The sequence below is a fragment of the Pogonomyrmex barbatus genome, unplaced genomic scaffold (assembly GCF_055798465.1).
Source record: "Pogonomyrmex barbatus isolate J1 unplaced genomic scaffold, ASM5579846v1 scaffold4, whole genome shotgun sequence".
Taxonomy (NCBI): Eukaryota; Metazoa; Arthropoda; class Insecta; order Hymenoptera; family Formicidae; genus Pogonomyrmex; species Pogonomyrmex barbatus.
In genome coordinates this window covers 4,706,538-4,720,249 of record NW_028297138.1, presented here as the reverse complement: position 1 = coordinate 4,720,249, position 13,712 = coordinate 4,706,538, and the positions used below count along the sequence as shown (strand labels likewise).

At 44.9% G+C, this 13,712-nt stretch overlaps 1 protein-coding gene across 1 annotated transcript; it reads right to left on the bottom strand.

Annotated features, from left to right (window-relative positions):
• Window positions 1–792: 792 nt before the first annotated feature.
• On the bottom strand, window positions 793–1,194 carry LOC148935723 (uncharacterized). The gene has a single exon (XM_089080609.1). The coding sequence runs from the start codon at window positions 1,192–1,194 to the stop codon at window positions 793–795; it is 402 nt and encodes a 133-aa protein (XP_088936735.1).
• Window positions 1,195–13,712: the final 12,518 nt, after the last annotated feature.

Genomic DNA, 13,712 nt, shown 5'->3' with positions numbered 1-13,712 from the left:
CGCGGAGGCGTTGATCGCGAAACCGAATTTTCACAGTAGCGTTTTCGACGAGAATGTCATGGCTATCGAGTTACGCAAACTCGAGGTTCAATTTAACAAACCAATCTACGTCGGTATGTGCATTCTAGAGATATTTAAGATGCGATTGTACGATTTAAGATACGATTTTCATTACGATTATATGATGCCGCTCTATCGCTCTAAATGCAAAATCATGTACACGGATACCGATAGCTTGATATATTTTCTGGAATGTCGAAACGTTTACGAGAATATGAAGCGAGATATCGCGAGATTCGACACCAGCGATTATTCCGACGACAACACGTACGATATACCGCGCGCGAATAAGAAGGTTCTTGGTTTGATGAAAGACGAGAACAACGGAGCGATCATGATGGAGTTCATAGGACTTAGGGCGAAAATGTACGCTCTGAGAGTTTTGGGAAAGAGCGATACGAAGAGAATAAAGGGCGTCAAGAGGAGTACCGTCGCGAAAACGATAACGTTCGAAGATTTCGCGCGTTGCTTGAACGAATCGTCGCAGCAATCGAGACGTCAGGCGTGCATACGCTCGATGCTGCACGAGGTTTATACCGTGTCCGAATTAAAGCTTTAAGTCCTCACGACGACAAGCGATACTTAATACCCGATTCCACCAATACATTACCGTGGGGCCATTATAAGATACCGTTATTAGATACTAATGTAGTATAAAAAATTTGTACCAATATAGAATAAGTAAAAATTTGTATCAATATAGAATAAGTAATACTGTACATTCTTTATTCATTACAATACAGTTGTTTTGTGAATCCAAGAGTTATGTGTATTGTCCATTCCTAGCCATTTAACAAAAACTCTATCGTTCTTTCTACGTAGCACTTTCTCAACGAGATAGATATCGGGATTGGAAACTCGCAGTAACTCGTGTTCGTAAAACCCTCCGGCTATTGGTTCTTTAGGATAGTCTTTCAGTAGATACGTCACGGGATTCGTGCGTTGCACCTTAGCGATTCGAAAAATCTTAGTCGTCCAGTTAAGCGTATATCCCTTTTCGAAAATCGTTTTGAACTTGCTGACGCGTACTGGATCGTTCACCTTGAATCTTGCGGGGGCTGCGATCTTCAAGTGACTGTATATCGTGGAGAGGAGTCTCTTGGCAATGGTTGGAGTTACGTCCGCCGGTCGCATTGAATAGGACCATCATCTCTCTGGAGTACCGGTCGTGGGGATTCGAAAGAATACATGTATATATGTATATTGTAATATATATATATATGTATCATTGTATTGTTGACGTGTTATTCTAAATACGTTATTTGCGATAAATATCATCACATGCCTCGGTAGTCGAAAGGATAAGATGCCTGGCCGGTAAGCAGGAGATCCAGGTTCGATTCCTGGCTGAGGTGGTATTTTTTTGCAAAATAATTACGAGTTTTCACGACTGGTTCGTGGTCGGGCCCCGCCGTGACGCACACCCTCCCTTCTTATTTGGGGGCTCGAGCCATGCTTGATGCAATCTCTCCTGTCGTACTCCAGGAGGATTATTTGTATATTTGCCAATGGCGTTGGAGGGTGTCGCCGCTGCAGTCCGACCTGCATCCATCGAGAGAATAGGACCATCATCTCTCTGGAGTACCGGTCGTGGGGATTCGAAAGAATACATGTATATATGTATATTGTAATATATATATATATATATATATATATATATATGTATCATTGTATTGTTGACATGTTATTCTAAACACGTTATTTGCGATAAATATCATCACATGCCTCGGTAGTCGAAAGGATAAGATGCCTGCCCGATAAGCAGGAGATCCAGATTGGGGATACCAAATAAGAAGGGAGAGTGTGCGTCACGGCGGGGCCCGACCACGAACCAGTCGTGAAAACTCGTAATTATTTTGCGAAAAAATACCACCTCAGCCAGGAATCGAACCTGGATCTCCTGCTTACCGGGCAGGCATCTTATCCTTTCGACTACCGAGGCATGTGATGATATTTATCGCAAATAACGTATTTAGAATAACACGTCAACAATACAATGATACATATATATATATATATATATATATATATATATATATATATATATTACAATATACATATATACATGTATTCTTTCGAATCCCCACGACCGGTACTCCAGAGAGATGATGGTCCTATTCTCTCGATGGATGCAGGTCGGACTGCAACGGCGACACCCTCCAACGCCATTGGCAAATATACAAATAATCCTCCTGGAGCACGACAGGAGAGATTGCATCAAGCATGGCTCGAGCCCCCGAATAAGAAGGGAGGGTGTGCGTCACGGCGGGGCCCGACCACGAACCAGTCATGAAAACTCGTAATTATTTTGCGAAAAAATACCACCTCAGCCAGGAATCTAACCTGGATCTCCTGCTTACCGGGCAGGCATCTTATCCTTTCGACTACCGAGGCATGATATTTGATGATATTTATCGCAAATAACGTGTTTAGAATAACACGTCAACAATACAATGGTACACACATATATATATATATATATATATATTACAATATACATATATACATGTATTCTTTCGAATCCCCACGACCGGTACTCCAGAGAGATGATGGTCCTATTCTCTCGAAATTTCGATCGTTCGATCGCGCGATTGTTATACTCCGAGATTAAACGCGGTAGAGCGTCGAGCCATCTGTACGATCCGTTGAGCGTGAAGAGCTTCCACATGTTGTTCTTGAGCGTGCGATTAAATCGCTCCACAACCGCCGCCTTCATCACCGAGTCGAGTAGTGGCGTATATCGTACCTATCAGTAACCGCTTTTACGGAAGCGTTATAGAATTCCTTGCCCTTGTCCGTTTGTAAATTTCGCGGATGTCGAGCGTCGTCGCGAAATATCTTGGATAACGCCGCAGCTACCTCGCTTCCGCTCTTGCTCTTCAGCGGCCCACGCGTATTTGCTCAACACGTCGATGATCGTCATCACGTAGTTGTAGCCTTTGTTTCGTCGCGCGTACGGACGCATCTCGACGACATCGGCCTGCCACAGGTCGTCGTAACCGCGCACCACGACTCGACGACGCGGAAAGTTTCTTCGCGCAGGCGCGTGAAGCTCCTCGACGAGTCTCCTCTTCTTGACGCTCATCGCTGATTTTACGAGGAGACGCGATTCGCGTTAGTTTTATTCGTGCGCGTTCGCTCCTTTTCCTCGTTCCAAACGTTAATCGCGTTTTTCATGGTATTTGGAATATCCATTTTTAGTGCAACTAGTAATTCGTTTATCGTTTCTCTAGTCACTATTTTATCCACGTTCAATGAGGCCAGCGTCTTGTCCAGCGTCTCTCTCGTTACCGCTTTGTCCGTCAGCTCTTTCGCGATTCTCGTCAGATCTGTCACGCTACGCGCGAGATTCTCCACGTTCGTCGATATTCTCTCGCGACTCGTCGACGACGCGTCGAGCTTGTTTCGTAGGGATTTCTCTAGATTTCGCAGTGATTCCTCTAGGATCTGCGTTCGTTTCTCCTGAGCGTCACCGAGCGTCTCGATGGTCTTTCGAATCTCGCTCGAGTCTCTAGTTCGCACTTTGTCCTGTTTTTTCCTCCCAGCTCACGTTGAAACATGAGCAGATCTTTAATTCGTTTGTTGTTTCGTTTATCGAGCGCTTGTTTTGTTTCCCTTATTCGTTTATCGAGATCGACGAGCGAGACCTCCCTTCTCTCTTCGATCTGTCGCAGTGATTCCTCTAGCTTTCGCGTTCGTTTATCCTGAGCGTCACCGAGCGTCTCGATGAGACCCTTCGGATCTCGCTCAGATCTTTCTCTCGTGATTCGTTCCGTTTTTCGAGCTCTCGTTCCATCGCGTCTCTCGTCTCCTCTATTCGTTTGTCGTGATCGACGAGCGAGGTTTTGCTCTTCTTCTCGAGGTGTCGCAGAACGTCCACTTCGGTTTTTACGTCGTAATACTGTAGAAGAATATTCCGAATTCGCTTGTTCATATCTTCCAACTGTTTTCGTAGCTCGTTCATTAGAACTTTCGACTCCTTGCTCCTTACGCGAAGCGTGTCGTCGACGTAACCCTTGGTCGTCGCGTCGGTATCGTCGATCGGTGTATCCAAATGGCATATCTTGCGTCTGTTGACGTCGTAGTCGTCTGAATTAAGGCAGAGCGCGCTGCGACGCACGTACGCCCGTAGGGATGCGATCGTCGAACTATCGTCAACGCCGCGTTGCCTCTCCAGAGACTTCCCGAATTTGTTCACGGACATCATGCCCTCGCAGGTGACGAATCTACCGCGCGATAATCTGCTCGTAATCTCGGCGATCTGCATATCGTATTTGAGAAACAATCTGGCTACGCGCGTCATAGATTCCTCCAATTTGCCTATCGATCTAACCGTGCTCTCGTTCATCTCCGACAGCAACGTTCGAGTGTTCGTCGAGAATTCGCTCGTCTCGGAGATTTTCGTTTCCGCGTCTCGAAACGCGCTGTTCACATAGCTTTTACTCGCGGCATCGATATCGGTTTTAGGTGTGGCTAAACGCTGTATGATTTTGTCTCTAGCGTCGTAGTAATCGTCACTTAGACAGAGCGCGTTGTTACGCACATAGCGACGCAAGGAATCGATCGACGGTCGCGAGCGTGCCCTGTCGCCTCCGCCGAACGACTCCAACGGTCTTCCGAACTTGTTCACCAACATAACGGAAATACCAGCCGCCGCGAGCGCGCGCTGCGTTTTACTCGATCGCCTCGATCTCGCGAAGCTCCTCGAGTATCGATAGAATCTTGTTGTCGTGAGCATCGTTGCCAGCTCGTCTAGAGGCATCGAGCAATCGAAAACGATCGACTAGTTCGTTGGGATCGTCCCAATGAACGTACTCGATTCCTTTGTCTCTCATCCGCATAACGGATGGAACAGAGTCGATCCCTTTTTTTCTCGTTTTACCAGTACCAATGCCATTTTTATCTCTATCGAGCAATAGCGGCACGGTGATATGCTTGTACTTGAAACCTTTGTTTCCTAGAATGGGCATAAGCGCGTTGTGACCACGCCGATGGGCGTTCGTAGTTAACAGTATACTCTTGTACGTTTGCTTGTCGTTCTCCGTGTACACGGTCGGGAAGTCTCTTGAAGATCAACTCGTATAAGCCTGGGGTACTCGGATATCGCGTGTCGCCCACAATCACGCTGTCGTCGGCGGTCATGTCGAATCACCTGTCGCCAAGCATCGAGCCGTCCAAATCGAAGTATACTCCGTAAACATGATCGATCTCGCTCTGTCTGTCCCCGCTTAGAAAAGCGCCCATATATTTGCGACCTAACGGTCCCCATTGCGCGTTCGAGAGCGATTCTTCCGATTCGTTTCTAGTCGCGAGACTCACCGTCGCAATCAAGGACGATCTCATTGAGAGGCGTCTCTTCGTCAAACTAGACGGTGGCTCGTCGTCGTCATTGGTCTCGCGTTTCTTCTTAGCGCCGACGAACGCGATCGGGTCAATTCCCTCGATCGACTCGTCTCGCGCGGTGTTCTCGGTGATTCGTTTCAACGGCTGAACGATCGGCTTGAGTCGCCTCTCCAGCGCGATCTCCTCTTCTATCTCACCGGTCTTTAACTCTCTGTACTTTTTACGTATAGAGTTCTGAGTCTTCGCGATCTCTCGCGCCATTTTTTCCTGCCGAGCGACATTCGTACCAGCCGCAGCGTCAACGTTCATACTCGCAGCAGCGTCAACGTCCATCCTCGTAGCACAACTGATCGCTTTACACCACGGCGAAATCGTTAAATTCTCGTCTGTATCTACCATTCCTTAACGCGCTGTCTTTATCGATGACTACGAAACCATATTTGCGTTTCCAACACGCGCGACACAAGATGTAAAAATTCTCATACGACATATCCGTGTTCACGTGTTCGTTGTAAACGTGCTTTAGGTTAGTGCCATCCTGCTTAAACAGAATCAAGAGATTCGCGTTGTCCGGTGTTTTGGAATTTTAGCGTATGTCTGACAAAGATAGAAACAATCGATGTTCGAGTATCGACCCATGGCGAAATATTCCCTGATCGCGTTCTGCTTGTCACAGGCCACGTCGTCGAACACGAATATCGAATCGGAAAACGCCTCGCTCGGTGGCACGATGTCGCTATTGTTTGAGAATGCGCGATAGCTGATCTCGTCCATCGACTCGAGCAGTTCCGACAAGTATCGATACTTTGGTTGTTGCAAGGATTTCGAGTAGACGTACACGTTCTCAAAGCGCGCGCCGTGCGGACTTTCGAGCATGCTTATCAACACGTTCGTTTTACCGCAATTGGAGGGGTCGCAAATGATGCAACGTATCGTGTTCGGTAGTAGAGGGCCGTGTCTGCGCGCCCTCCCAACCACGTCGCCCGAGATTCGTCGAGCCTTACGGTCGAGATTGAGCACTCCTATAGTCGGCGACCGTCGAACGAATCGCATTTACGCGTGCTCACTTCGAGGAGACGCGATCGATAATCGCTCCACTTATACTCGACGGCGATTCGATCGCGCACAGTGATCGGTATGTTTCTCCTATTGACGGACAAACGCGATATTCTCAATCTATCCACCCAACAGTTGCGACTTATCTCGAAGTTCGTTCTCGTGCGCGATTTCGATAGATACGTAGAGCTATTGTGGAACAGACCGATCATCTGAGAGCGGACCCCGAGATACAACGTTGTCGCGTGTGTCTGGAACATTATAATCGTCCATAGCAACAATCGCATATAGACGGTCCTGCGTCTCTTATCAAAAATTGTAACGAATGCTTAGCGGCGCGAAACTATTCGATACGGCGATAAACGCGCTTTCCTTCGAACTACATATTCCCGGGTATCAATTTTGCGGGCCCGGCACCCATCTCGCGAAGCGATTGGCGCGCGGCAATCGAGGCGTAAATCCGTTGGATGCGGCGTGCCGCGAGTACGACATCCCCTATTCGCGAAATAAGAAACTCGCCGATCGTCATGACGCCGACCGAGCTCTCGCCGAGAAAGCGCGCGAACGTGTAACGACCGGAGATTCCACCTTCGGCGAGAGAGCTGCCGCGATCACCGTATGGGCTGCTATGAAAGCAAAGACAAAGCTAGGCATGGGTTTGAGAAAGAAGAGGAGGAAGACGACGAGGAGGAGGATACTTCCAACGGTGAAACGCGGCTTGTTACATTTTTCCGATATTAGGCGCGCTCGGTTCTTTAATCGGTGGCGCGGCGGGTGTCGCGAAGGCGGTGAACGCCAGTAAAACCGCACGGCGTCAACTGGAGGAGTTGCAACGTCATAATCGAGCGATAGAAAGTCACGGATTGCATCTAGCGCCTTACAAACGTGGCAGCGGTATGACGAGAAGAACGAAAAAAAAAAATCATGGAAAGAAACGTTAGGATCGCTCAAGTTACCGCTCTCCGGCATTACGACGAACGAACAGCTGAACCGCTCAGCGCGTCGTCTACCCTTCTTCAGAGGAGTGTTTATGCGTGACGCATTACCATCAAAGGCGCGACGTAACGAGAGCGGCATCGTGAATCTCGACGACTCGATGGGCTCGGGTACTCACTGGGTCGCCTATGCGAAGAGGGGAAACGACGCGATTTACTTGACGGTTTCGGCAATCTTCGACCGCCGAGGGAACTCGAGAGATATCTCGGCGGCGTAAATATAACGTACAATCGCGGATCGTATCAGACGTACGATCAGAGCATTTGCAGTCAGTTGTGCCTACGATTTCTCTCGAGAATCGGTCGCGATGTCGCTGAGCCTTTCGTTCACCGGTAAGAGTAGCGTTCTCACGGCGTGCTATTTTCCTGCTTTAGATCTGAGCGATGACGATTACGAGTTAGGTCTCACGAATTTCGAGACGTACAATACTATACCGAACGTCGATTCCACGAATAATAAGTTCTATTACGACGACAAAACGATCGTGATTCCCGAGGGTTCGTACGAATTAAGCGCGATAGACAGATATCTGAACGCCGCTATCTCTAAAAAGCGAAAGATCGACGAAAGCAAGAGGACGAGCGACGATGACGAGAGCGACGACATCGTCTACGACGAGAGCGACGAGGGTGAGAGGGGCGCGCGGTCTCTGATCATTCGAGCCAATGAGAACACTATGAGAAGCGAGATCAGGTGCGAGCATCAAATCGATTTCGTGAAACCGAACAACATCGGTTCGCTCCTGGGATTCTCGTCGTTGCGCGTGCTACGACCGAACAAATGGCACACGTCCGACGGACCCGTGAATATCATTCGAGTGGAGTGCAATATCACCGTGGGTACGTACAGCAACAACGAGCCGGGTCACACGATACACGAGTTTTCGCCGAACGTTCCTCCGGGATATAAAACTGTCGAACGCTCCGACATCGATCATTTACTTTCCGATCATCGCGCGAAACGTTACCGATATCACGCTTCGAGTCGTGGATCAAGACGGACGACCGATCGATTTTCGCGGAGAGGAGATAACAGTGCGACTTCACGTGCGACTTCACATGCGACGACGAAGGCATTAGAGAGAAATGCGCGAGAGCGAAAGATGCTCGTTCTAAACGCGAGAGGAGGAGGAGACGCAAACGCTACATCCGCAATCCTACCGCAAAACGACGCGACGAGGAAGGCACGCGAGGGAAGAGCGAACGAGCTGAACGCCGCGAACGTTGCGTTCTTAAGATCTTTAGGTTTCGTCGTGAAGAATCGACATGGCGAGCGACATTTTAAGTATCGGAGGTGCTCCGATCTTTGACGATCGTGAGAATAGAAACCCACACTTACAATCCGTATGCTAACATCACGTTCGGATACAGCGACGAGATACGAATACCTATACAACAACAGGATCTGTATACGTTGCCGTGCGAAAGTTTTCTATACATCGAGGGAAAATTCGCGACGAGAGAGAGCGCGAAGAAAGGCACGGCGAAGGAAAGCACGGCGAAGAAAGTTACGAGAGCGAAGCTAGTCAACAACTGCGTCGCGTTTATGTTCGATGAGATTCGATACGAGCTCAATGGCGTGGAGATCGATAAGAGCAGAAACGTCGGCATAACGACCTTGATGAAAAACTACGCATCGTTGAGCTACGAGAGAAATAGAGCTTTACAGAACACCAGATAGGAAATATCGCCTATAGCGTTGGACGATTTCAACTTTTGCGTGCCTCTCAACGTACTTCTCGATTTCTGCGAAGATTACAAACGCATAGTGATAAACGCGCGACACGAACTCATTCTGATACGCGCTTGCAACGATAACAATTGCGTCGTGGCGCATTCAGATCAGAGACCGAAGATCATCTTGTTAAGAATACAGTGGCGAATGCCACACGTGATACTTAATGACGTTAACAAACTGTCGCTTCTGCAAACGTTGAACAGTGGACGATATCTGAACATGGGCTTTTGTTCGTGGGATCTGTACGAATTTCTGCTGTTGCAAAGTACGACCAAGCATTCCTGGGCGGTAAAAGCGGCGACGCAATTGGAGAAACCGCGATACGTGATATTCGCGCTACAGATTGGAAGGAAAAACGTACCGTCGGAAGATGTTTCTAAATTCGACGATTGCAAGCTGACTAATATAAAACTCTATTTGAATTACGAGTTCTATCCCTACGACGATATAAATCTAGATTTCGAGCGTAACAAGTTCGCAGTGTTGTACGATATGTATCTGAAATTTCGAAAGACGTATTACGGGTGCGAGACCTGCGAACCGTTCATGACTGTCACTAGATTTCTGCAATACGGTCCGCTAGTGGTCATCGATTACTCCCGCCAGAACGAATCGATCAAGAGCGCCACCATCGACGTTCGCGTAGAATTCGAATGCAAAGAGAACGTTCCGGCTAACACAACGGCTTATTGTCTCATCATTCACGATAGAGTTGTAGAGTATAACCCACTGACGAACGTCGTACGTAAACTCATCGTAATCGCGGTTTTCCTACGAGAATGATGCCGAACGTACCGATCTTCGTCGATTTGCAAGATCGTTTACCGTTCCGTTTATTATTTACCGTTCGGGAGAAATTTATGGTTAAAGAGGTGGCGATATTAAGAAATGGAAAAGAGCTGACTCATCGAATATTTCGAGAAGCGATACCCTGGAATCTTCTTACAAAGACAGAAAAATCTAAAGCGCTGGATAACCTCCAATCATCACGGCCTGCAGTGGAGCGACGGCGACGTCGCGTACTCTCGAAGCACGTGATTCGAAACGGCGTGTGCGATCAATCGCGAGACGCGCCTAAACGAGTGTACGTCAAAGGCTTGGAGAAAAAGAAGTTAGTTAGAGGAGATTCTCGGCTGCGATGTCATCGCGGACCACGATGTGATCGTCGAGACTATCGACGCGGATTTCGAGGATATAGGGCGCCTAAGCACTCTGGACGATGTTCGAGCATTTCACTGCGAGCGTCACGCGAAGCATTGCGCTATGGAGAACGTGTGCAAACTGTACGACTGGTGATCGAAACGACGGGAATGTATCATCGAATTATAATATCGCGTTAACGATTTATATCATATGTCAGATTGGTTTTCAATTATTGTATCATATATTAGATTCAGTGCTTATATATTATAATTAGATTCATTGCTTATACTATAATCGAATTCTTTTATCACTCGCTATACTTATATACATGCTTGAGGAAATACAAAAAAACATTGTTTATAATATATCTCACTTTATTTCATCTCAATCTTACATCCCAGAGTACAGAGCAACGAGTTCGCAATCGATAATGTCGTTACGATCGTAGGCATCGCTATCGCGTATAACTCTCGAGATATTTTCCGTATCCTTAGCAGTGAACGCGATATCCTTGAAACGTGCCAATTTCGCATCGATTTTTCCTAATATCTTGGTCAACGAGATAACGAGTCGACTGATGCAATGCTCGAGCTCAAACATGTTATTCACTGTTTCCTTCGACATGGCTAAGCGAACCGCGGATGTTTTCAGACGTAATATCGTCAAGTTGTTGATTTTTCCGAAACGCACGGTCATATTTCCAATATGCGAAGGGGCTGGAAAGGACGGTTCTCCGTTGGTACTCTGTAGATACTTCGAGAGAACGTGTCGTTGCTCGACAAGCTGCCTCCACGTATCGGGCGACATCGAGACCTCCTTGCCATGACTATCTCCCAGGATAATATTCACGCGCGAGGAGCGTTCAAGAGTGACACATACATTAAGAAACTTGTATCCCGTCTTAGTCAAGGAATATTTTCGTTCTAGAATTCTAACTGGATTGTTCGTACAACCGGCGTTACTATGACTCGACGCGATCAGCCTGTCATAAACTAGTAACCTTTCATATTGTAGCGGACGATTTCCCGATTCCGCAATCTGGTATATTAGGCAACGATTTCTTTAAACAAGCATCATCGAAAATTGATTACGCACAAGGATATATGGACATATCCGGAGTCCAGGTACCTTTTCTCTCGCCAGAAATCATAGTGGCATCACCAAGATCGGAATCGTTGGCCCTAATGTTAAACCCTAATGTTAAAATTGGATATGTACCGAATGAAATTGAAGATAACGCATGGAGTTTATCTAGGAGACACGGTCATGGAAAATGTTGCTCAGGAAAAGCATATTTAAATATCATAAACACACGGGACAAAGAAGTAGAGGTTAGAGTGCCGATCATAAATCTCAGACCTCTGAATGAGATGATTGACCTTTGTGAAACCAGAATAAAGGCGTTAGATTATCAGGAAGAATTAACGAATTTCTTTTCGAAGGAAACCGAAAACAGTATTGATCCTAATAAAGAAGAATTGTTAGACGAAAATCAAAATAAAAATGTAATAAGTAGAGAGGAAAACGAGATTATGAATATAAATGGCATTGAGATTGTTAATGAAAATAAAAATGGAAATAAAAATAAGAATAAAAGTGAAAATGCAAAGACGAAAGAAGACGGAATTATAAATAACAAACATAAAGAAATTAAAACCTCCATAAATGGAGATAGAATTAATAAAACTTTAAAGGTCGAAAATAAAAATGAAATTAAAATGAGAGGAAGTAAAAAGAAAAATCCTAATTTCGATACTCAGCGAGAGGGAAGTTACCAAATCTCTGAGATATCCTCCCATCCCAAAATCCTCGGAGAGGGAAGTTACTAAACCTCGACCGAAAATTTAAAAAATTCTGAATTTCTTGGAGATGAAAATTGTCGAATCACTTCAAGAAATAATTCTGGAATTGTCGATGGAAGTTTCCGCACTCCTCGAGCATTTTCCAGCTCCGTCGGTTACGAGGAGGAAAATTACCAAATCTCTACGTAATCCGACACAATCCTGTCTGGAGGAAAATAAAAATATTAACTCCTCAGTTTCGTTAGAAGGTGTTAAATTCCCGAGAGTTGGGATGATCTCGGAAAAAATGAATGAAAAAATGAACCCTCTCATGAAAATGAAAAAATGAACCCTCTCACATTACCGCCAAAGAGTTTATGGAAAGGATACAAATAAATAAATCAAATGAAATAAATCATAACAAATTAGGAATGAAAAACAAAACCGTCTTCAAAAATTTTTAAATTAAAACAAAATCAATCTCAAGAGATTAAACGAATGTATACGAAAGTATAAATCAAAAGCATAAGGAAAAAGCTGTACAAGAGTTATAGAATAGTAGCAAAGGAAATGTAGCAACTAAATGCTTAATATTATCGGGAGGAAACCAAAGGGATATACTCACAAAAATCATAGAATTATATTGACTAGAACACTTGAATGATTATGAAGAGGAGAGTGTGATAAATCTTATAATTAATAGTCAAGACAGGTTTCATATACCTGAGGAAAAACTGACAGCAACTAATGTTTTACAACATAAAATATCAACAACGGATGACCAGTCGATAAATATTCATATAGATTTCCGCAAATTCATAAAGAGGAAATAAACAAGCAGGTAGGAGCGCTATTATAATAGAAGAGGGCATAGTAAAATCTTCACAATCGCCTTACAATACGCCCATATGGATTGTACCTAAGAAAGAGAATTCTCAAGGAAATAAACGAGAATGATATTAAATTTCCGGACATTAAATGACAAAACTATCGGAGATGCGTATCCACTACCAAATATAGTTGATATTTTAGATCAACTGGGAGGAGCTCGATATTTTTCGGTATGCGATCTAGCTTCAGGATTTCATCAAATAAAAATGTATCCAGCAGTTAGCCATAAAACTGTTTTTACAACACCTTTTGGGCATTACGAATTTGATAGAATGCCATTTGAATTGAAAAATGCTCCCGCTACTTTCCAACGATTAATGAATTTAGTCTTATCCGGATTATAAGAAAAAGAATTATTTGTTTATATGGACAATATTGTTATTTATGCGTCGTCATTAGAAGAGCTTGAAAGAAAATATAATCTTTTAATAGATAAATTACGCGAGGCAAATTTAAAACTACAACTCGATAAATGTGAATTTAATTTTGAATTAATTTTTAAAATCAGAGGTAACTTATTTGGGATACGTTGTAGGAAAAAACAGAGTTAAACCTGATCCGAAAAAATTAAAGGCTGTATGACGATTTCCTAGGCCCAAGACGCCTAAAAACATTAAACAATTTCTAGAACCAACAAGATATTACAGATTTATCCCTAATTTTCCTAAATTAATAAAATCCTTGACAAATTTATTAAAAAATGAC

What these genes read in the sequence shown, in the direction of transcription:
- LOC148935723 (XM_089080609.1), bottom strand. Translation starts at nt 1,194, where the DNA reads ATGCGACCGGCGGACGTAACTCCAACCATTGCCAAGAGACTCCTCTCC.